This window comes from Polyergus mexicanus, unplaced genomic scaffold (assembly GCF_030449975.1).
Source record: "Polyergus mexicanus isolate NDT 795.1 unplaced genomic scaffold, iyPolMexi1.0 SCAF_25, whole genome shotgun sequence".
In the NCBI taxonomy this organism is placed as follows: Eukaryota; Metazoa; Arthropoda; class Insecta; order Hymenoptera; family Formicidae; genus Polyergus; species Polyergus mexicanus.
In genome coordinates this window covers 1,491,183-1,517,032 of record NW_027223345.1, presented here as the reverse complement: position 1 = coordinate 1,517,032, position 25,850 = coordinate 1,491,183, and the positions used below count along the sequence as shown (strand labels likewise).

The 25,850-nt window shown below is 34.8% G+C and overlaps 1 protein-coding gene and 1 pseudogene across 3 annotated transcripts in view; both read left to right on the top strand.

Annotated features, from left to right (window-relative positions):
- Pig-s (phosphatidylinositol glycan anchor biosynthesis class S) overlaps positions 1–25,850 on the top strand; it is a 104,154-nt gene that overhangs the window by 63,524 nt on the left and 14,780 nt on the right. For 2 of the 3 annotated variants that reach the window (XM_070313743.1, XM_070313744.1), the window contains one exon: positions 9,639–9,869. The exons of the other annotated variant lie outside the window; for it this stretch is intronic. In XM_070313743.1, coding sequence (XP_070169844.1) covers positions 9,639–9,869 — 231 coding nt within the window. The remainder of the gene's footprint in view (positions 1–9,638; positions 9,870–25,850) is intronic. 3 annotated transcript variants of the gene reach the window in all.
- LOC138943167 (uncharacterized) lies at positions 20,977–23,129 on the top strand (annotated as a pseudogene).

Sequence of the window (25,850 nt, the reverse complement as noted above, 5' to 3'; positions counted from 1 at the left end):
CGGGCGCGAGCGCCGAAGAAAAACTCAGACCGGGAACAGCGAGAACGAGTGGTTTTGCTAATAAAAATAAAACCGAATTTAGTTACTCGCGAAATAGTCGAAATCCGACATCGCAATGCTTTAAATGCGGAAAAAACGGACATTTCGGACGCGATTGCCGTAGCAGCCGATACGCGCTCCCGAAGCCGGAAAAACCCTCGCGAATAAACGCGATAAATAAATACTGCTCGCATTGCAAAAGAACAGGACACAGCCGCGACGAATGCTGGAGTCTAAAAGGGAAACCGAAAAACAATACAAATAAACTAAAAGTCGGAAATCAGCAAAAAACGCGCGACGAAAATATACGCGATCAAAAGAAACCGCGACAACAAAAAAGAAACGCCGATAGCGCAAGTAGCAGCAGCGAAGACGAGCAGGAAGAAGCGAGAAAGAGACAACCGCGACCTGCATCTGAGTATCGCGTTACGCATATTAAAGATATGCCACGTGCGAAGAAAAAGACGGACTTATTGCTAATAACATTACCAATGCGACAAGTGAAAAACGAAAAAATACAGATGTTGTACGATTCAGGATCGACCATCTCACTAATAAAATTGAAACATTTAAAGGACAACGCATTGATACACGAAGATAAAATCGCGCTCACAGGCATAACCGGACATAAAATACATACCATCGGAAAAATGTACGCCACTATTAAAATGGACAATCACAAGGTAAAACATGCATTTTACGTTGTAAGAGACGACATTCCGATAGAATACGAAGGAATAATAGGAATCGATTTCCTTCGACAACATTCGGTATCCTGTGATTATAATCAAAATCAATTAAAACTAGGAGACGCCGTGCTAAGATTCCATACGTTTAACAAAACAATTCTAAAACCGCGCAGCGAAACCATCGTAAAAGCGATAGCAAAGCAAAATCGGATAGGAATAGTACGAGCAGAGGAAACAGCTCCAGGAATCTACCTTGGAAATTGCTTAGTAGAACCGAAGGATTATACTTGTCCCGTTAGTATCATAAATACAACCGATACGGAAGTCGAGATACAAACGCCGAACGTCACACTCGAAGACATAGAACGCGAAATCGAATCCAAAATACACACGATACAAGCAAGAAAAAATTTTAAGTATACTAACTCGAGACACGGACAAATATGACAACTACTACGCACGCGACATTTAAATACGGAAGAAAAACAGGCACTCCTACGGATATGCGAAGAATATTACGATACATTTCAGTTGGACGGAGAACCACTGACGTGCACCGCGACGATAGAGCACGAGATAAACACGCGCGCCGACACCTCGCCGGTGAACACGAGACCGTATCGTCTTCCCGAGAAGCACAAGACGGAAGTAAATAAACAAGTGCAAGAAATGCTAAAAAATGGCATAATCAGAACAAGCGCGAGTCAATGGAACGCACCCTTATTGGTGGTACCAAAAAAGGCCGACGCATCCGGAAAACCTAAGCTCCGAGTAGTAGTAGATTTTCGGAAGCTAAACGATTTAACAATAGGCGATTCATTTCCACTGCCCAATATCACCGATATACTGGACCAGCTAGGAAACGCTAAATATTTTACTACACTAGACTTAGCGTCAGGATATCACCAGATACCAATGGCTGAGCAAGATAAACAAAAGACAGCTTTTTCAACGCCCTACGGACACTATGAATTTAATAGAATGCCGTTTGGATTGAAAAATGCGCCAGCAACATTCCAGAGATTGATGAATTCAATTTTAACAGGAATGCAAAGACTTAAATGCCTAGTTTATTTAGACGACATCGTCATATACGGATCGAGCCTAGAGGACCACAATAGAAGACTCAAGGAAGTACTACAGAGACTCCGAGAAAATAATCTAAAATTGCAACCAGATAAATGCGAGTTTTTGCGCAAAGAAGTAATTTATCTAGGTCACATTATTTCGGAGAATGGAATATCTCCGGACCCGTCAAAGCTAACCGCGATAAAAGAATTTCCGACGCCGAAGAAAGTAAAAGATATACAATCTTTCATAGGACTAGCCGGATACTACAGAAAATTCATAGAGGATTTTTCAAAAATAGCCAAGCCACTGACGAAACTAACGAAGAAAACGAGTGGACTATGGAACAGCAAAATGCTTTCGAAATACTAAAAGAAAGATTAATGACAGCGCCAGTGCTAATGTATCCAGATTTCAATCAAGAATTCATAGTGACCACTGATGCTTCCGACTATGCAATCGGAGCAGTATTGTCACAAGGAAAAGTAGGTAATGACCGACCAATTGCTTACGCCAGCAGAGTTTTATCGCGGGCGGAGCAGAATTACAATACAACCGAGAAAGAATTATTAGCGATTGTATGGGCTGTAAAACATTTTAGGCTATACGTATATGGTACGAAATTCAAAATCGTAACCGATCACAAACCATTAATCTGGTTATTTAATGTGAATGATCCCGGATCAAGATTAATCCGATGGAGATTAAAACTCGAAGAATATGATTATGAAATCATTCATAAGGCCGGACGAGCGAACGCAAACGCCGATGCACTGAGCCGCAATGTAACAAGAGAAGCGCATAAAACAGAAGAGGAAGAACGAGAAATCCTCGCAATAGAAGAAGAAACAAACTCCGACGAAGAAAAAATATACACAGAGGAAGACAAGAAACAGATATTATATGAATATCATGATGCACCCACAGGAGGACATCAAGGAGTTGAACGAACGATAAAAAGAATCCGCCTAAATTATAATTGGCCAGGAATAACGAAAGATGTAGAAAAATACATCGCAAAATGCGAATTGTGCCAGAAAAATAAATTATCGCGAAAAAATAAAGTACCGTTAATAATTACGGATACGCCTACTAAACCGTTCGAAAAATGCGCGTTAGATATTGTAGGACCGTTAACAGTTACAACAAACGGAAATAAATATCTCTTAACATTCCAAGACAATTTAACGAAATTCAGCAAAGCGATACCGATTCCAAATCAAGAAGCGAACACGGTTAGCAAGGAATTTGTTACAAAAATTGTACTTGAACACGGAATACCGGAAAAAATTTTAACGGATCAAGGCACAAATTTCCTCAGCGACATATTTAAAAATACATGTAAATTACTAAAAATAAATAAAATACAGACAACTGCCTATCATCCGGAAAGTAATGGCGCGTTAGAACGATCGCATCGAACATTAGCGGAATATTTAAGACACTACATAAACGAAGACCAGACAGACTGGGATGAATGGATACCGTTCGCAATGTTCACATATAATACGACGCCACACACAGCTACGGGGTATACACCCTTCGAATTAGTCTACGGGCACCAAGCGGATTTACCTACGTCACTGACGAGACCGCCTAAACCAACATATAATTATGACGATTACGCGCAAGAATTGAAAGAAAGACTAAGGGCAACGAATCAGCTCGCAAAAGAGCATATCAAAGAAGAAAAATTCAAAGCCAAAAAACAATACGACAAAAATACTAGAGAAATAAAATTTAAAGTCGGAGACAAAGTATTAGTTTACGACGAGACGCTCCGACGCGGACGATCTAAGAAACTTGAATCCCTATGGACCGGACCGTATGTAATAATTGAGAAAAATTCGGACGTGAATTATACAATTAAAAAAGGAAGAAAAGCGGTTCGCATGCATACAAATAAATTAAAACAATTTATAGAAAATTAGAATAAGAAGTAAATTGAAAGATATAAACAATGATTTACAGGACAATAATGACAAATTCTTTACGAAAAAACAATTCGTATATCCTATGGCGACGAGTGGAATAACCACAATAATTATAATAATATTAATAATTTATATAATTGTAAAAAATAAAAAGAAATATACAAAACGACCGTCAGTCAGGATATACGAAGAAGACGAACCACGTATGTCCTATAGATTCCCAAAACCCATACTAAAACGAAGTCTAAGTACACGATTTTAGATAAGTATAGGAATAATAAGAAACGATTATATCTCATATTGTATACGGGAAAAATGTTGTACATTAGAATAAGAAAAAATAATTTTTAAAATAAGTGTGTTTTGCGAAAAACGTCACTTTTACACCTCCGTTTTTCTTTTTTTTACGGGGGAGGGATGTTATAGCCCGAGAAGGCTATATACGAATTATTAGATACATATTATTTTAAAGAGATATTATTTTATACAATAAGATATTGCTCAACGTGTAACGCGAATACAGATCACGTTACGAACGTTGACCGAACGAAGCGCTGACAACGCGAGCCACGCGCGAAGCCCGAGCGACCGCGCAATCACCCATTACGAAAACGCGGAAACCAAGGCACGCGGAATAAGGATGTTGCGAAAATGCAACGTAGAAGTCCTACCGAAAAGCAGAAAGGAAATTGCGAAAATGCAAGCAAAGAAGTCCTACTTAGAACTCCTTAGCTTGCATCCGGATCTTGCCGCAAAATCGAGCGACACGACGCATGGTCTGGTCGCTAAACGATCCCCTCTTGGGAAACCAAGGGGAGTTAATAAAAAGGCCCACCGCTAACGAACGGCGGGCAGTCTTTACCATTAATATTACGCGGGCAGTCTTTACCATTAATATTACGCGGGCAGTCTTTACCATTAATATTACGCGGGCAGTCTTGATCATTAATTAATATTACGCGGGCAATCTTTATTCCTTTACGCGAGTAATATCTCTAACAACCGCGAGTGTCAAAACGAATATCAACAATTATTATAATATTAAATAGCCACGCAGTCGGCAGAAATATACACGAAGAAGCGAGAGGCGAGTCTCGAGACCGAAACTCGACTCTAGACACGCGCACGTTAAGATAACCGTTATCGTGATACGCGACGTGAGCGAAAGTGCGGGAACATTGTAAATAAACCAAACCACAAATAAATCTGATATTAATCTATTTATTTAATGTGGAAGGTGTCCGAATTATTTAAATAAAGTTCTCAGGCGGAGCCCGAATTCCCAAATTCCTTCCGGCAAACGATCCCAACTACCGTGCCTCTCCGGAGGCACAACAAATCTTACCGTAATACTTTTATATTCAGAATAATGAGACAAATCAATTTATATAAAAAAAAATTGTTTTTAAGAAAAAGAATGTAATTATTTACGAGTGGCCTTCACTTGGACACAGTACAATTGGACACGGTGCAAATGGACACGTTACAAATGGACACGAGATTGTGCACACGGTTCAATTGGACACAGCGCATTTGGACACAGTAATTTTGGATACAGTAGCTTTTGGACACATAAGAAAATACGCATCGTTTACTTGGACACCGCTCAATTGGACACTGTTCATTTGGACACCGTTCGTTTGGACACAGAAAGATGCGCACCGTTCATTTGCACACCGTTCGTTTGGACACCGTTATTTGCCCACCGTTCGTTTGGACACCGTTCATTTGCCCACTGTTCGTTTGGACACCGTTCATTTGCCCACCGTTCGTTTGGACACCGTTCATTTGTACACAGAAACATGCGCACTGTTTGTTTGAATATGTAACAGATGGAGAGAAATAAAAATCATTTTGGGAAAATATAATCAGTATTCTTATAACACTTTATACTGGTAAATCTATGTAAAATATGAAATCGTGAAAAGGAGATACATTTGAAGGTTATAATATCTGTCAAAATAAAATATATTCATACTTATATATCTCTGATACTGATGTCATTAATTTTACATTGCTTTTAGCACTTTGTTTAGCCTTTCGCATATTTGGATGTCATGCATGGATACAGTGGGTTCCGCCCCCCCTGCGGGGGGGCTCCACTTCCGGAAGATATAACCTAACCCAAACCTATTTCTTATTTAAAACAAAAATTTGGTGTGGATTACGCCGTATAACTTAAATCAAATTTTGGTGTCCAAACGAACGGTGGGCAAATGAACGGTGTCCAAACGAACGGTGGGCAAATGAACGGTGTCCAAACGAACAGTGGGCAAATGAACGGTGTCCAAACGAACGGTGGGCAAATGAATGGTATCCAAATGAACGGTGGGCAAATAACGGTGTCCAAACGAACGGTGTCCAAATGAACGGTGCGCATCTTTCTGTGTCCAAACGAACGGTGTCCAAATGAACAGTGTCCAATTGAGCGGTGTCCAAGTAAACGATGCGTATTTTCTTATGTATCCAAAAGCTACTGTATCCAAAATTACTGTGTCCAAATGCACTGTGTCCAATTGAACCGTGTGCAAAATCTCGTGTCCATTTGCACCGTGTCCAATTATACTGTGTCCAAGTGCACCACTCCTATTATTTACAATGTATTTTTTCAAACAATTATTTGTTTTTTTCTTCACATTAATTGATTTAATGTGAAGAATGTCTCATTATTCTGTACATAAAAGTATTACGATAAGATTATCGAAAACTAAATATTTTACGAGATATTTTAATTTTTATATTAAAATTTGTCAGATTAAAATATAAAATAACTTAAACAGTACTTAATGAAAAAATACTTTATTATAGTGTTTTGAAAAGCTCTTGAGATAAGCTACAAGAATATGCAATAAAAAGTAGGCAGTTCCATTTAAAAAATTGAAGGTGACCTTTACCTGACCTTCACGCAACTATTCAAGGTCAAATTAATGACAACACCTTATGTCCTTCTCGGCACCATACAACTTTTATCTGAAACATTTTTTCATATTTAAAGCCGTTTCCAAGATCCAGGGATGAGGTCAGACTTTAGAGATATCCTGTATTTTCCCCTGCTCCTCCCTCCCTCTTCATCTTTCCCTTCCCTCTCTTCCCTCTCACCCTTCTCTCTTTCTCCCTCCCGCCCTATCTCTCTCCTTCCCTCCTTCCTCCCTCCTTCCTCCCTCCGTCCCTCTCTCTCCCTCTCTCTCCTCCGTTTCTCCCTCTCCTCCCCCTCCCCCTCTCTCCTTTTAAATTAATACACAAAAATATTTATTTTTACATTTTTTTCTTAGACTTATTTTTTCTATGTATATATATCTATGTACGCAAAAATATAAAAAATGTACAATGTAGAGAATATTTAAGTATAATTATAATGTCATCGTCAAATAATTTGGAAGAGAATGGAGACACTATAAAATAATATTATAATCACATTAGTTATTTTAATCCATGTAAAAGAAAAAAACATATATAGATTGATGTAAAAAAGATTGTAGTTACTTTATTCAATATAAAACAGAGTTTGATATATGTCTAATATTAAATGTGAAAAAAGGGCAAGACATTTGATGTAACATTTTTTAATTATAATAATATTGTAGTGTGTAGCATCTTTTCATGTCTATATGTATGCGTATGTGTAAAAATAAACTTACAAATAAAAAGATGTTATTATGGGTTCTTTATATTGTGTATATATATATATATATATATATATTTCCATATTTCCATGTACATGGATATATGTGTGTATATGTGCACATATTTATTATTTGTTGGTTTTATATATACTTTGAAAGTTAGAAACTCCAAATTCTTTTTAATTAAAAATTTTTTTTTTTTTTATATTATTTTTTAATTTTTATATAAATTTTTAATTTTTCTTTTAATATTGATAATAAATAAATTATATATATATAATATACATTTTTATTTATTTAAATGCAACTTTTTAATATTATTATTTTTGTAAGAAACTAAAATAACTGTTTTCGGTTAAAATTATTTGTATAATTTTTTATTTTCAATTGGCGCAATCTTTTGGTATCATCATTATTTTTGTTAAGGTATGGTAGAAATCATTTATATCTTAATAGGATTGCACAATAGAGAAAAACGGTTTTTATTGTAACGTAAATATAAAAGATATATTAGCCGGCACGACACGACGAGAAGAAGAAGAAAAGGGACTGCGTAGCCAACGTATAAAAAGAATAAGTACCAATTTATGCTTGACGTGCCGTACGTGCCCGAGAAATTTAAAAGTCAAAAAGTTTGTTGCGTAGTCCAGCCAATTAACTTCAACAATTTTTGTAGGATATATGTAGGAAATTAAAACAACTATATTGTACACAACTTTTTTTAGTTAAAATATTTTTATAAGTTTAGTTGATATAGCACCAACTAAATTTCGTGCCCTGTGCACATATTCAGTTTCATAGAAAACTTATTTTTCTATGAAACTAACGCACTACTATCCGCGTTCTGGCTCTTATTAGCCCGCGATTATTTGAAATTTGTAATTTTTATAAGTTTTTATTTTCAATAATTTAAAATAACACTATTTGTGCAGATTAAATTTTAATACCTATTTTGTAAATACATATATCATATACGCGGTCAGGTGCAGCTCGTGATGCGTTATACGGGAGGTAGACAGTTGATGGTGAGAGTATTTGAATATAAAATACTAAGTAAGAGTTTTCTTTCGGAGACACTTTATATAGAACAACTAAAGAAATATGGTATCAAGATACACAGCTGGTATGAAGATACTTGAGCTACTTAAAATTGTGTATATCTCTTTATATAAAAAAATTTAATCGCATGAATAATATACAAGATACTCCTAAGTTAAATGGCCAAACTTGAAATATGAATTTAAGATCTTAAAACAAAACAAAAATTTCCTCTGGAAGTATGCTCGCAAACCTTTGTTCAGAGAAAAATTATTTTGGCTTTGAGATCCTAAATTCGTATTTCAAGTTTGGTCATTTAACCCGGGATCACTCTGTGCTACGACTCCGATTTTGGTGCCAATACATAATCATATATCTACATGGAAAGATTTTTTTTTTGTATGTTTATTGCACATCATTAACTGTTGAAGGTTCTATCGGATGCTATTTAAAAAGACATGTATTTTTATTTCAATCATTATAGGCAATAAACGGTTATAGAAGATTCGAGTAAGGATTGAAACTGAGAACGAATTCTGAGAAAGTACTGCGTCGCACAGATATCTGATTTTTATTTAGATTTTTCTAAACTGTATCTTACTTCGATTTTCATTTTCGTGGAGTTATCTGAAATCCATTTTTTATAGAATTTTTCTTAACAATATTGAATGTACTTTTTCTTAAAAACCACTATACGTTTTCTTTACATTAATTAATTTCTCTCATTATTTTGTGCATAAAGTATAAAGATAAGATCATTGTAAAATGAATATTTTACAAGATATTTCATTATTTATGTAAAATTATATCAAATTAAAATATAAAATATTTCGTAAATTATTGAATTTTTGGCCATCGTTATAACGTTTGGCCATCTTTATAACGTTTTACGCTAAATATTGCGAAAGAAATTAAGTTATATACAAAAAATTAGGGTTATTCCATTAAAAAAAAAAAAAAACCTAGGTTGCCTTCACATCATGACTTTGAAAAATGATATTAGTTAGCAATAGAGAAGATTATCAATTTTCTTTTCTCTTGAAATTCTATAAATTTTATCTGACAGATTTTTTGTACAATGTCAAATTTCGGAGAAAACATCTCGTAACACTATGTAAAACATCGTGTGTACGTGTGCGTGCGCGCGCGCGCGCGCACATACTATTAGTGTTGTATTTTTTTATATACAGATATTTATATACATTTAAAAAATACATATGTTGATAATTGTATTGTGTTTTGTATAGAGAAGTACAGGGTGTATGCGAGCGTGTCATTCGCGATGCTGCTATTAGGGATCGGCGTCCCGCTTTGGTGGCACACTACGGCAGTGCCCCGTGTTGCACTTCCCTACACCGGAATCGACCAACTATCGCAACTGGACATCAAAATTACCACGAGGATCACGCTTGCGGCGCTTTCGCACTCTCGCATGGAGTTGCTCGTACGTGAAATCAGACATGCGTTTACAAATACTGGTGAGCGATAATAAAACATTCGATAACAAATTATTGATATGTAGCTTTATCTAAACCCCTATTAACCTGGCATCTCCACCACAAAAAATCGGGTTCGGTTATAGTGCGTAATTAATTTGTTGCTAATTTATTGTTCTAAGCACGAATTTATTGCTTTTACCTATTAGTAGGAAGATGATATTTAAGATAGGGTGGAAACTTGCCATTAAGCTAACACTCCCACTTCCGAAAAATACTTGTAGCGAATCGCAAATCAAAAAACAAATACATTAGAATTTATTGCTAATTAATTACTCGAAGATACTGCAAACAGATCTTGAAAAGATTAAATTTTTAATTATGCACCAATATGACATACTATGATCATATAAAGTAAAATTATCAACAATAAGTAGCTAACAATATAAATTTGTTATAATATTATATTCTGCATTAAATGCTCTCCAAATAAACCATTTCCGAATTTATTGCTTGTAGTTTAATTAGAAAAATCGACCCGAAAACGTAGTGGTGCTAGCTTATCTATTAGAGTAAAGTATATGAACACAATTAGTTGCTGTTATGATTTTGGTCTCAATATGTTTCTCTAATTTATTGCTCTCAAGATATATAATATCGAATTTATTGTTTAATATTTGACTTAGAAAAAGTGACTGAACGTGTAGCGATGATAGCTTATATACAAGAGTAAACTATATCAACGTAATTAGTTGCTGTTATTATTTTGATCTTAACATATTTAATTTATTGTTCTCAAGATATATAATATCGAATTTATTGCTCAACACAACTAATTGCGTTAATATAATTTACTTTTGTAGGTAAGCTAGCACCATTATTCGTTCAGTAAATTTTTCTAATAATAAGTCAAACCTTGAGGAATAAATTCGATATTATGTATCTTGAGAGCAATAAATTAGAGAAACATTTTGAGACCAAAACCATAACAGTAATTAATTGCGTTCATGTACTTTACTCTTGTAGGAAAGCTAGCGATTTTTCTAATTAAACTGCAAGCAATAAATTCGGAAATGATTTATTTCAAGAGCATTTAATGCAGAATATTATATTATAACAAATTTATATTATTAGCTACTTATTTTTAATAATTTTATTTTATATGATCATAGTATGTCATATTGATGCATAATTAAAAATTTAATATTTTCAAAATTTGTTTGCAGTATCTTCAAGCAATTAATTAGCAATAAATTCGAGTGTATTTGTTTTTTGCGACTTGCTATAAATGTTTTTTGGAAGTGGAAAAAATGATAATGCTAGCTTAATGGCAAGTCAGCATCCCTATCTTTAATATCATTTTCTTGCTAATGGGTAAAAGTAATAAATTCGCGCTTAGAGCAATAAATTAGCAATAAATTAGCACTTAATTATGCGCTATAGCTAAATCCGATTTTTCGTGATGGGAGTGTCAGGTTAATAGAAGTGTTATCTAATGAAATAGATTGCTTTGAGGAAGAGACGGTTCACAGGATTCTCTTCGTTGCAACCATATTGATTAACATCGAAGTAAACAATCATATCAATTCTTTTCTTGCAGTATATATATATATATAAGGTATCTCCAGACTATCGGAGATATTATCTTAATAATAGATTTGCTGGCTAATTTGAAAATAATTTGAGAAAGATCATCATTTTTTGCAAATTTTCAATTTTTTCTATAATACAATAAATGTTTACGCCTTATATAAATTAAGCCTTAATTTAACATTCTATTAAAGTAAACTCCATTTGTAATTAAAATTGAATAATATATTGTAGATTTATTAATTTATTTTTAATTACAGAAGATTTAGTTTGTGATAACTGTTTTTTTTCAATTGCTTATAACTCGAAAATTATTGATGTCTCGTCATTTTTATTTAAAAAGAATCGTCTTTAAATTGGTTAGAGAATCTATTAGTAACAGAAAGATCCGGTAGTTTTTAGACACTCTGTATATACGTCTCGAAATCCTACCACTCGTATATACCTACACGGTATCCGGTAAAGATTGTGCCAACGCTCATGAGCGAGTAGAGCACGGTAAACTGAACAGAAAAGTCCTATAACATTTTTTTCTATAACGTTTAATAAAAGAGTTATTATTAAGTAAAGTCTAGCCAATCCGCGTCAACTTTTAGTCGGACGCACGTCAGTGAGCCGCCTGTCTGTAGTGTACACCGCCGTAGCGACGAAGCTCACGCACACTATCAGGCGCGCGGCTAAAAATCGGCGCTGATTGGCAGATTTTACTCAATAATAATTTCTTTATTAAGCGTTATAGAAAAAAATGTTACAAGCCTTTTCTGTTTAGTTTACTGTGCTCTACCCGCTCACGAATATTGGCACAATCTTTACCGGACAACCTATATACAGGGTGGACCAGTAACTCTTACCACCTTAAATATCTTCGAGTCTAGAACAGTTACGAAAAATTTTTTCCTACAAAAATTGTATAGTTTCAAAGAGGTTATAGAGTGGTAGTAACACAGTTCCTCGGGCTGGCGGCGCTTCGGAGATCTCATGGTCAATTCCACTTTCTCAGATGGAACTCTCTATTTTTCATTGCATATTCTTGTAGCTTACCTCGAGAGCTTTTCAAAACACTATAACAAAGTATTTTTTCATTAAGTACTTTTTGAATTATTTTATATTTCAATCTGACATATTTTGATATAAAAATTAAAATATCTCGTAAAATATTTAGTTTTCGATAATCTTACCGTAATACTTTTATGTACAGAATAATGAGACAAATCAATTAGTGTAAAGAAAAAACACTAATAATTATTTAAAAAAATACCTTATAAATAATTACATATTTTTTCTTAAAAACAATTATTGGTAAATATGCATAATAATTTGGTTTTTGATAATCTTACCATAATACTTTTATGTACAGAATAATGAGACAAATCAATTAGTATAAAAAAAATAATTGGATAAATATGCGTAAAAGGTTACACTTCACCGATTTTATCGCCACTTAATTACGTTGTAGGAGAGGTTCTTCTAAGTAATTCGCCGCAAGGAAAAAGTGGGGAAAAGCATTCGTTTAGAAGATATAATAAATTGAAATTTCACAATTTTAATGCTTTCTTTGAAGTATTATAAAATAAAATTAAGAACAATGATATTTATGTACATTTTATTTCTTGCAGAAGGCGTAGGAAATGTTTTTGTTTACATTTATGAGATATATATATAAGATCATAGATGGGTTATATAATGTAATCCAAACCAAATTATTATGCATATTTACCAATAATTGTTTTTAAGAAAAAATATGTAATTATTTATAAGGTATTTTTTTAAATAATTGTTAGTTTTTTTTCTTTACACTAATTGATTTGTCTCATTATTCTCTACATAAAAGTATTACGGTAAGATTATCAAAAACTAAATATTTTACGAGATATTTTAATTTTTATATCAAAATATGTCAGATTAAGAGTTCGATATCATTGTTATGCATATATGGTCGCTTGTGCGATTTGATGACAACTTTGCGTGTTTGTAGATATTGAATGTGATTCGAATCTTAGCAGTTGACATTGACCCGGATATTTCTATTGTAACTGGAAAAGTAAACAAGGACGTTTGATCCATTCAAACATACGATGCACATATGGATTAAAGATTGGCAGAAATCGATATCACAATCTTCTCAGATAGCAAAATGTTAGCAGGTTGGCGCGCAGATTGGCAGCAAATTTAATCAGAATTCCATATCAAAACCATAGCTATAATGCAAGTAGACATGGGGTCTGTTCTTTATAACTGAACTGACTGCACTAGTTCAGAGCTTATTTTTCTTCTTCCAATGTGGAGAGAAAAAGATAAACTCTGAACTGAGTGCAGCCAGTTCAACTATAAAAAACAGATCCATGGTGTGCTCTTGCACATATTTTGGATTACAGCCAATCAAAGCTTGGCTTTTTATTTGTCCATTTTTCGGCGATAATTCAAATAAAATAAATATTATTTCAATAGGCATATTATGCTAATTAAACTTAGTTTCGCATATAATATAAATATTATTTGTAATTTTATAATAATTCTTTTTATTTCTATTGCTTTTATATTTTATCTAATAACGTTGTTTTTTGCAATCAAAGTCAGAAAAATTTCTGAAATTCATATTGGAATACTCTATAAGAATGAAATTAAAGTTTAAAGATAAAAGAATACGTTATTTAACAGGCCTTGGCTAATAATATTTGAAACAAATAATACAATAAAAATCAAATGCAGAGGTGACGAAGAATTAAAAAAAAAGAAAAAACAAGAAACATATTACTTACATTATTAATAAATTTACTAAAAAAAGATGAGCTAGGCGAATTAACATAAAAATTAAAGTTCATAAATAAAATAAGCAATAAAGTATACGTATATGTGCATTATTTTTTATTTGTTAGGAGCACAGACTTTTGGATAAGCGCATAATCATAAGCATAAGGAAATTGATTGGTCCATTTTCTTATGCATATGCTTATGGACCAATCAATTTTCTTGTGCTTATGATTTTGCGCTTATGTAAAAGTCTGTGCTCCGGTTCTTAGTTTGTATTTTTTTGTTATTGTTTACTTTTTTTATTCCAATCCGTATAATTATAGTATTACATTCTTTGAGATGAATGTTCTCGTTCTCACGAAACATATGCTATCACTTTTCTTGATATTTTCTTTTGAAGAAAACGGAGTTATTTTCTTAAATGTCATGTTAGTAACAGTAGCAAAAATGAATATATCAATATTATATTGATATATATATATATATATATATATATATATATATATATATATATATATATATATATAATTGTGAAATGACGGAAGTATTAAGGCCTATGCGTTGCTATGCGTAAACTCGTTACAAGCACACCATATCTACTTGCATCATAACCATTAAGGTGCATTTTCACGAGCCGCTGAAAACTTTGAACGACAAAAGGAATCACGTGATGACTTTTGTCGCTGATTTATTACAGCGGTAACTTTTGTATATGAAAAAAGATAGAAGCAACAAACTTAAAAGTTTAGAGACAGATTTCGCGTTATTCGTGTTTTATTAGCACTTTTAATATTAACGTTGTGGTTTGGCTTCCAGAAAAAATAAATATTATAATTGGATATTAAATTGTAATCGAATGATTCGAGAACGTGAAATCGTATTTCAAAATGATATTATTTTTGCTGTTATTGTAATACTGTTGACATGTCAACACAAAAGAAACGTTATTCTAAAAAAAAGTTTGGGTTGCACTATTTCAAAATTAGAATGAGCATGGATTCTACTTTTACTGTATGTAAAGTTAGAAAGTGCAAGATGCATGAATTATTTATAATTATTTATAATTATTTATTTCTATTTTTATTTTTTATGATTTATCTTTAATATTCTTTAGCTAGCCATTGCGTATAGAGAATATAAATATTAGGAATAGGAATAAATATTAAATATTAGAAAAAGCTATTTGGAATTATTTTACTTCAAACAAGGAAACGGAATGGATTAATTATTTCTAATTTTTAATTCATTATGCGTTAATCCATTCCTATTATGTCCTATTAAGAGCCTTATTCTGCAAGATTATGTGTCTTCGGTACACACAATCAACATTGCAGCATTACCGTTTCATAGTGTAATGTTTTGTAGTTGAACCTGTTCAAACTACAAAATCGTAGCTGGATTACGAGCAATGAATCTGTCGCTTCAATCGTTTGTTTTAGCAGAACGTGAAATTGTATCTTTAGTCATCTATGTCCGCATCATAGACATAGTATATCTAGACCGAGCGTTTGTCTTTATTTAAGGAGTGGAGGTAAAAATGCACGTAGAAAAAGACATACTCTGTTTCGTGCCCCTTGCACACAATTCTTTCTCGCTCGCACAGAGTATAGCGCTCTCTTTTGTCATGCTATGTGCAAGCGAGTGAGAACACAAGGGGCACGAAACAGAGTATGTCCTTTTCTACGTGCACCTCGGCTCCCACTCCTCAACACTCGGTTTAGATATACTATGTCTATGATCCGCATTAAGCTCGTGTTTTGTCAATAAAATCTACTGACAAGCAATATGAGCAGGTTGGCAGTAGAAACCGAGCAGAGCCTGCATACATAACGTGAAAATAGATTGACAGCAGAAATTGAGCAGATTCTGCAGCTTTTAGACATATAAAATGGTATATTTAAATGGATTTAAGGGGTCTCAATCCTAAGTAGCAAAATGACGGTAAATTTTGATCACAAAATGACCAATTAGATGTCCTACGTTAGGTCTCATAAGACCCGAAAATGATGTTACTAGTCGATATGTCACATTCACGGGACATCATTTTCTGACGTTTGTATTAATAACATATAAATAATATATAATATTAATAACATGTAATAATGTAATATACAGGGTGTCCCAAAGCATCCTAGATAACGTTCTTGAACGGGTAGAATATAATAAACTGAACAGAAAAGTCCTTTACCATTTTGCAATTTTCGTAATAATTACTGAAATATTAATAAAGAGGATTGGTGAATGAGCGCGCGTTTTGCGCAGCTAGACCGTGAGACGTACGCTCTAAGTGTGCCAATGGCGAGGTTTGTAGTATCGCACGGTAACAAAAAGTTTGGCCTCGCACGTACCCCCACTCTCGTCGCGAAACGCGCGGTCATTCGTCAATCCCTTTTAATTAATATTTTAATAATTATTGCGGAAATGGCAAAATGGTAAAGGACTTTTCTGTTCAGTTTACTATGCTTTACCCGCTCACAAGCGTTGTCTAGGGTGCTTTGAGACATCTTCTATATAGGAAAATTTAAATAATTTATAAAATTTAAATAATTTATAAAATTTATAAAATTAAAGATTTTTTTATATGGAAGTTAATTTTTATTTTATATCTTAAGTAGATAATAACGAACTATTTTTACTTATTCGGACAGAAATTGTCCAAATAACTGAAAATTGGACATTTATCCGATTTTTCAAATATTGGTTCAATATCTGAATTTTCGTATACGGAAATCGTATCTGAAATTAAACTGATAGAAATAATTACATATGTTATTAGCCGCATTTTGCAGGCATTATACGCTCATGGCAAGAACTTGAATACGGGTATAGAAAGTGAATAGTGCGTCGCATAGTGGTAAACGAATAAATTATATTATTTCAATAAATTATATGAAAGGCACAAGCTGCAGATTCTGCTCGGTTTCTGCTACTAATTTGCCGTCAAATTACGCGCGCACAAATCTTGCTCGGTTTCTACTATCAATCTGCCATCAGATTATACGTGCGCAGATCTTGCTCAGTTTCTTCTACCAATTTGTCATTAGATTACGCGTGCGCAGATCTTGTTCGGTTTTTGCTGCCAATCTGCTATGATAATTCAATCCCGCTCGGTTTCTACTACTGATTTGCTATTAATTTATGTCAGCAGATTTTGTAACATTTCTGCTGATTTATGTTTGGCAAAATCTGTTTGAACAGATTTTGCTGACTGGGTTTCGATTATGATGTCACAATTGAAAAAATAAGTATCTATTTCCGCCTATACGATGCCTGTATTATAAAATGTAGTCTTTTGAAAAAATAAGAGTGAAAAACAAAAGGTGGAAAACAAAAGATAATACTTTGTTTAAAAAATATCGAGATTAATAAAGCATCGATAGAAAGAGAAATATATATATATATATATATATATATATATATATATATATAGGTCCATCATATACAGGGTGTCCCATTTTAAAGGACCCACTCAAATATCTCAGAAACACTGCGTTAAATCGGAAAATGTTTCAAACAAAAGTTGTGTGACTTCAAGGGGGCCATAAGATGGTGACAATGAATTAACCTTGGAAAATCATTTGAAGGTCATGTGAAGGTCAACTTTAAAATCTTAAATAGAAACCCCCATTTTTTATTTAGTATTCTTGTAGCTGACATCGAGTGCTTTCCAAAACACTATAATGAAGTATTTTTTGATTAAGTACTTTTTGAGTTATTTTATATTTTAATCTGACATATTTTGATATAAAGAATTAAATATCTCGTAAAATATTTAGTTTTTGATAATCTTACCGTAATAGTTTTATGTACAGAATAATTAAACAAATCAATTAGTATAAAAAAATAATTGTTTTTAAGAGAAAGTATGTAATTATTTACAATGTATTTTTTAAAACAATTATTTGTTTTTTTACACTAATTAATTTGTTTCATTATTCTGTAGAAAAGTATTATAATAAGATTATCGGAAACCTTAATATTGTTACGTCCAGTGGACTCTACGAGTCTTTTCTTTCATGTAATATTAAACGTTTACGGTCTGGAACTCTTTGCACTTAACATAAACAATAAACTAAAGGAATATCTAGCAGGCGAGACTAATCTTTCAGAACTATAAAATTTTTTTTCTTTACCATGAGATGGATCAATAAATATTCCTGAACTAAAGCCCACGTCAAAATTTAAGAATTTTAAACAAAGATAAGAAACCCTCGAACGCTAGACACTCAGATCATGTGCGTGCGGACAGATGATGAAACATTCAATTCTAAAGCCGCGTGATGGGCTTAAGAGTTTAGAACAAAAGAATAAGGAGAGGGACACGGACGACGGTTTACAGATGAAACCCAAATCCGTAAGCAAAACTCGCGTGCTCGCCTGCCAGACCACCCTCTTATGTTATCTGTTTGAAATAAATTTCAACAGGAATAATAAATGTCAACTTAGCCGAGCCTAACGGACTTTCCAAGAGGCTGGGGTTAATTTCTAAAAACAAAAGTCTACACCAATGGGCGCAACTTCTGGACCTTCTTCCGGAAGGGTAACACCTCCTACTCATAAGAGGGGTAGATAGTAAGGATTTGATTTGTTAAAAAAGAAATTCTGACTGCGTAATGGAGAGGGTATGTGGGGAGACGCTAAGATTCGAAGATATGCGAAAGCTCCTTTCAAAAATTTATTCCGTATTCATTCTTCAACCGATTCACTACTCAGCTAGTAATCAGCTCTGAGATCAGGTATTCGCGACTCAGAATTGTATAGAGAGCGAGTTTAAATAAAAGTGAAGGACTTGGTGATTTATAAGTGCTAAGTGCCAACAACCCGTAGTCAACCAGCAACACGACAGGGCCGAATTTCTGAGCCATCACTCCCGAGCCCATTCCGATCTGCAACAACAGTTGCAGCCAATTAGCTACTACAATTATCAACGCATCCTCAAGTAATAAGTGAGTTGAACAATCTCAACTTCTATTCTTCCTTTTATTATTATTATTATTTTACGTCTCGTATTCTGAAATAATTCTTGGATCAATCAATATCTCGTTTCGATATTTCGTACTTAGATCTTGATTGTTTCTTGTGTAACTTTCTCTTCCTTAATCCTCATTCTTCCTCCCTCTAAACATTACCTCGAATCTCCCTTTCGACTTCCTATCAGTCACCACGAGTTACCCGTATTTTACAGCGCGACTCTCGACTTCTCATTGGTCAGCACGAGTTACCTGTATTTTATAGTGCGACTCTCGATTTCTCCTTAGTCACCACGAGTTACCTGTATCTTATAGTGCGACTCTCGATTTCCTATCAGTCACCACGAGTTACCCGTATTTTACAGCCCGAATCTCGATTACATTTGTCATCTTTTCTGCTCCCAGTTTGTCCGAAAACTTTCATATAAAAATATAAAAAATAAACCTTTATCCGGATCTGAAATCTGGAATTATTCAGTTAATTAAGTTTCCAAGAATTGTTTCGTAAATTAAGAATTTCTTCACATTCGATTTTTTTTTATTTATTATTATTAATCATCATGGCTCCTCTCCGTAGTGGAAAGATTAAATCAATCTTCGTGCGCGACCATCAAAGAGTCACGAAACCGTCGGAATAGACAATTGAGAAAAGAATTGGCTCGGGCGGGCGCGGACCCTAATTACGTTATAGATTATAGGAAATTTAACCTAGATAAGCATTCCTTCGACTTAAGAATCCATCATTTAATTAAAATATTGTATATAACAGGCAAAAACGAACACACAAAATACACAATTTACCACCTTGTCTTCCAACTTCCTCTTTTCATCATTCTCCTTCTTCTTATTCCCCCGTCTCTTCCCCCGAGCGTCCCCCATCGCCTACCTTCCCTGGACATCCTCCATAGTCGTAAAATCTTACTCCACCTTCTTCCCCTGAACATTCATCTATCTCCTCCGAATCTCTTCATCTGGAAAATCCTGATCCCCCTTCTCCCTCCGGATATTCGCCCGCTTTCGAGGATTTCCAGCAACCGCTGAGAAATTCTACTCCCCCTCCCCCTTCTAATTGTTCACCTATCTTTCCTGAACATCAATCCTCTAGAATTCCTACTCCCCCCTCTTCCTCACGCCCGGAATCGCCCGATCTCTCAGGAGCGTCGCACGACTTAGACGGAGCCCTCCGGGAGTTCGCAGAAGAGTGTCCCGATCTCAAAGAGGAACCGGAAGATTTCAAATCGGAATCTTCCGATCTCGAAGGAGAATCGGAGTCTCTTTTCGAAGACCGGGATAGGGAAGACTGGTACCGATATCTCCTAAGTCAATTTCCCCCTTACCCTGTGCCTCTTACAGACGAGGATTATCGTGCTTGTCCAGATATAGTGGACCTCAATCAATTTCACCATATCCTTCAAACTAGTCCACCTGGTTCACTTATTCCATTTGTCGTCCCGGGTTCTCCAGTACTTCTAGCCGTCCCTATCGAGGTCTTCTGGATGAAGTTCCCTTTTCTCTCTACCGTACTAATCCGAGATCTTTAATAGTCATCCTACCTTTTCCCTTACTTTTTAATTTTTCTTTTTCTATAATTTATAACTATTTAAACTTTATATTGTAAATTTCCAACCGGAATTTAAATATTACTTTCCCCGTTTAATTCCGGTTGATGTCCTCCGTATTTATTGTAACACCCGCGAGAACATAATTTTCCTTTACCTACACTCACGCACACGAATACTTACAATTACACATTAGAATTTAAAAAGATGTATTTTACATATAAGCTTTCGTAAACCGAACTAAATGTTCTTTATTAATTTTTATCCTTTTTAAAATCATTCATTTATTTTTTTTTTTAATAAATGCAACGTTAAACTTTAAAATTCGAGTAACTTATTAACCAGACCTCCTTCCTGTTACCCGAAATCGCACAGGGTCCCATCTTGGGTAATAAGGATTCAATTTCTTTACCGAAATGGGACCACCGATCGAACGGCCTTTCGATAGAGTAGAGCGACCCTTCCGGTCGTTGACCTGTCTAAGGCCCTGTATGGTTCGTTCGACTCGGAAACACTTGTCTCGGAAAAGAAAGAGAGAGAGAGTGTGTTTCGAGGTAAGTAGGTTACGCCTTCCCGCTGACTCTTCCTTCCATTGAGTCTGGACGTAACATAAGTAATTTTGGGGACTCGTCCGGGATTGTTATGTGCGATTTCTAAAGACGGGAATGAATCGGATTATTAGAGGAGGAAGCGATAAAGACGAAGTAGAAAAACTTTATAAACTCGCTCTAGAAGGATATAAATTGAAATCTAAATCCAAATCCGAACCAAATACAATACACACATCTACACCGACATTACCTCCTAAATCAACCGGTAGACAAATTAATTTTGATTTAAACGAAACCTTAGAAAAAACTTTAATATCCGAGACCACTGAAACGCTCGAGCCAGATTTCGGTGATTCCCAAGACGTTACTAAACAAGTTAACACGTTAGATAATATTACTGTTGAAAGCCTAGAAAGTGATTTAGACAAATCCGAAATAATGGCTAATAATCCGTTTGCAATCTTAAAATACGCGGTTGAAGGCGTTCCCTTTTTTGATGGGAACAATATTCCGTTAAATTATTTTATTGAAGGATGCGGAGAAGCTAAATCCATGTTACTGGAAGAAGCTGAATCGCAATTCACTAAAATAATAAGAACTAGAATCGTTGGTGAGGCCCGTCGAACCATACAGGAATTTCAACAATGTATCTGAACTAATGTCTTATTTAAAACAAGTCTACGGACTCTCTAAAGATGTTTACCGATTACAAGGGGAATTAGGCTGCGTCTACCAGAAAAACGGAGAGGATGTAATCACTTATGCAAATCGAGTTAAAATGCTCGGGAAGCAAATTTTGGAGGGTCATAAGGGACCCGGAAACACCTTGCCCGATCAACAAATTAAGGCGTCATTAAAAAAAGATATGTGCAAATGTTTTATAAGAGGATTAAAACCCGAAATCGAACAAAGAATTGCGAGAAATTTGGATGTACAGAATACGGTCACCGATGCTTTAAGAATAGAAAGAGAGCTTCGGACAATGACAGATTTACGAGAGGAAGAGAGAGCCGACTCAGGCAAAAATACGACGCAAACCATTAATCGGGGTCGGAAAACTTGTCAAATCTGTTTTAAAAACGGGCATATAGCAAACAATTGCCGAAAACTCGCACAGCCTCACCTATAAAATTTTAATAAAACGGGATTGAGAACCGAGATTTTAATATGTCAAATTTGCAAAAAACGAGGACATAGTGCTGATAAATGCCGTTTACGCGATCCTCAATCGCGACAACCAGTAAATGTGGTTCAAGAAAGAACTATTATTTGCCAATTATGTTCCAAAACGGGACATAATGCAAAAACATGTCGGCAAAATAATAATAATAACCAAATTAATAAAACATCCTTAATCTGTCAGTGGTGTGACAAACTTGGCCACTTAGCCAATAACTGCTGGAAAAAACAAAATGAAGAACGTAATTTGGAAAATAAGCAGAATTATTTTTCAGAATTGCGACAGAATCGGACACGTCGCCAAAAATTGTCGCTCGAGAACAAATTTAAATTCGGTATCTAAAAATAACCTATTCTGTCGATACTATAAAGAAGAGGGCCATCTTCTTGAAAATTGTCAGTTAAGACTTGCGAGCAATAATGGCCGAAAAGAGAAAGACCAGGGAAACTACAACGGGCCCTCGACGTCGGGTGTGCAACAGGGGCCCGAGCGGACTTCACACCCGTCCGCTCCACGGGAGGTCAAATAGACCGACAGAAACCAGATGTACGGCCCGTGACAGTAAGCCTCATTAAACATGGTCGCGTGCCGACTGTACAGGTCAATCTTGACAAAATAACTCACATAACTCTCATGCTAGACACAGGATCAGGACCAAATATAATTAAAGAAAATTTTGTACCTAAAAATAGTATAGTAAATTTTGCAAACATTTTAAAATTAAACGGTATAAATAATTACCTTGTTTATACCCTGGGAGAAATTACTTTGATTCTTTTCGAAACGCCTGTATCCTTTCACATCGTATCTAGCGATTTTCCAATTCCACAATCCGGAATATTAGGAAATGATTTATTTAAACAAACTTCTTCAAAAATCGATTATGCAGAAGGACATCTGGATATCTCCGGAATTAATGTACCTTTTTTCTCTCCGGAAACCATAATAGTTTCACCAAGATCCGAGTCATTATTCTACGTAAGGGTAGGAAATCCTGACATGAAGATAGGATATATACCCAAATTGAAAATAGAGCATGGAATTTATTTGGGAGATACTATAGTGGAAAACGTTTCCGGGAAGCTTATTTGAATGTTATAAACACACTAGATGAAGAAGTGGAAATCAAAGTACCAACATTGCACTTGAAACCACTAGGTGAACTAATAGATAATCATGAATTGAGTAACGAGACACGCAATAATCGCGAGAACTTTCCAAATTCACCAGGAAAACTTGTGAGCATCGAAGAAACCAGCATTAAAATAAAAAGAGACAATCATGAAGGCAATGATGATATTATTTTTGAAGAAATCCAAAATGCAAATGAAAATGATCAAGAATCTATTGTTATTGAAAAAATCAATTACGAAAACGAAGACGAAATATTAAATAAAAGGAAAATAAAAATGAGAATAAAAATACGAATGAAGACAAAATAAAAAATAAAAACGAAAGGAAAATTAAAACGAGTTTGAATAAAAATTCAAATAATTCTAAAACCCATGGAGAGGGAAATTACTAAACCTCTCCGAAAAAAATTTATTCTAGAATTTCGGAGGGAAGTTTTCAAACCTCGACAGAAAATTCTAGCTCCGTTAATTGTAAGGAGGGAAATCACCAAACCTCCTCTGAAAAACTTAATAACCCAACCATTGGAGGGGGAAGTTACCAAACCTCTCCAGAAAAAATTTATTCTAGAATTTCGGAGGGAAGTTTCCAAACCTCGACAGAAAATTCTAGCTCCGTCAATTGCGAAGAGGGAAACCAAATCTCATTACGCAATTCGACACAATCTAACCCCGAAGAAAGGGAAAATTTTTATACCTTAATGGATATTAAGTTTCCAAGAATTGGATTAACATTGGAAAATAATGATAATAATAAAAAATCCGTTTATGTCACAATAAAAGACCTTCTTGAAAAGGCACAAAAATATAAATTAAATATTAAAGATTTAGGCATTGAAAATAATCGAAATATCAAATGTAAAATTAAACCGTCTTCGAAAATTTCAACAACGTTATTGCATAAATCTCAAGAAATTATAGATAAATTTATGCGAAAACGTAAATCGAAAATTAAAAGGAAGCAACAAAATAATATCGCAATTTCTGATCTGCATAATTGTTTAATAATATCCGAAGAAACGAAAGAAGATAAATTTACACAAATTATAGATTTATTGCGATTAGAACACTTGAATAAAAAAGAACAAGAAAATGTGATAAAATTAATAACAAACAGTCAAGATCGATTTCATATTCCTGGAGAAAAATTAACCGCGACTCATGTAATACAATATCAAATACTAACTACAGATGATCACCCAATCAATACTCGCCAATACAGATTTCCGCAAATACATAAGGAAGAAATAAATAAGCAGGTAGAGGAACTCCTAGAAGGAGATATAGTAAAACATTCGCGGTCACCGTACAATACGCCTATATGGATAATGCCAAAGAAAGAAGATTCAAAAGGAAATAAGCGTTGGAGAATGGTCCTCGATTTCCGTGCCTTAAACGATAAAACTATCGGAGATGCTTATCCTTTGCCAAATATTATCGACATATTAGATCAGTTAGGAGGAGCGCAATATTTCTCAATACCTTTTCCCCCCCTCCCCTATTCTTTTCACTATCCCTCTCATTTTTACCCTTCTCCCCAATACTTCCATTACTTCTACCATAACCTTCCTTCTCTCCTCCGGCTCTTTCCCTTCCACGCCTCTCCACACTACATTTCTTTTCCTTCTTTCTTCTAGTCCTCCTTTTGTCCCTTTCTCCTCTTTTCTTCTCTCTTCTATGTCCTTTCCTTCTCTCCTATTCACCTTCTCTTCCTTCGCCTTTTTTTCCTTCCTCACCTCACTCCATTCTTCTTTTCCTCCATTCCTCTCTTCTTCTCTCTCCTCCTCTCTTCTCCTCCTTGTCCTCTCCCTCTCCTCGTCCTCCTTTCTACTTCTTGTCTCCTTCTTCTCTCTTCCAATTCTTTCTCCTCTCTCCTGTGCTCTCTTCCGTGCTCTCCTCTATCCCTTCCTTTCTCTCTCTCCCTCTTCTTCCTCTCTTTTCTTTTTTTCCTCCCTTCTCCGACCTGCTCGTCCTCTTCTCCTCTTTTCCTCTCTCCTCTCTCTCTCTCCTCCTACCGTCCTTCCTCCTTCCTCTTCTTTCTCTCTCTCTTCCTCTTCGCTTTCCTCTTTCCACCAGTATTTTCTTTCCCCTCCCTCTACTCCTGCACCTACACCTTTCTTCTTCCTTTCTTTCCTTACTTCTCTTTCTTTTTCCCTGCTTGTCTCTTCTGATTCCTCTTTCCTTTCATCCTTTTTCGCCACAATTTCCTCCTTCACTGCTATCCTTGCTCCCCCTATCCCCCTCTTCTCTCCTCTTCCCTGATTCCTCGCCTCCTCTCTCCCTTCTTCATCT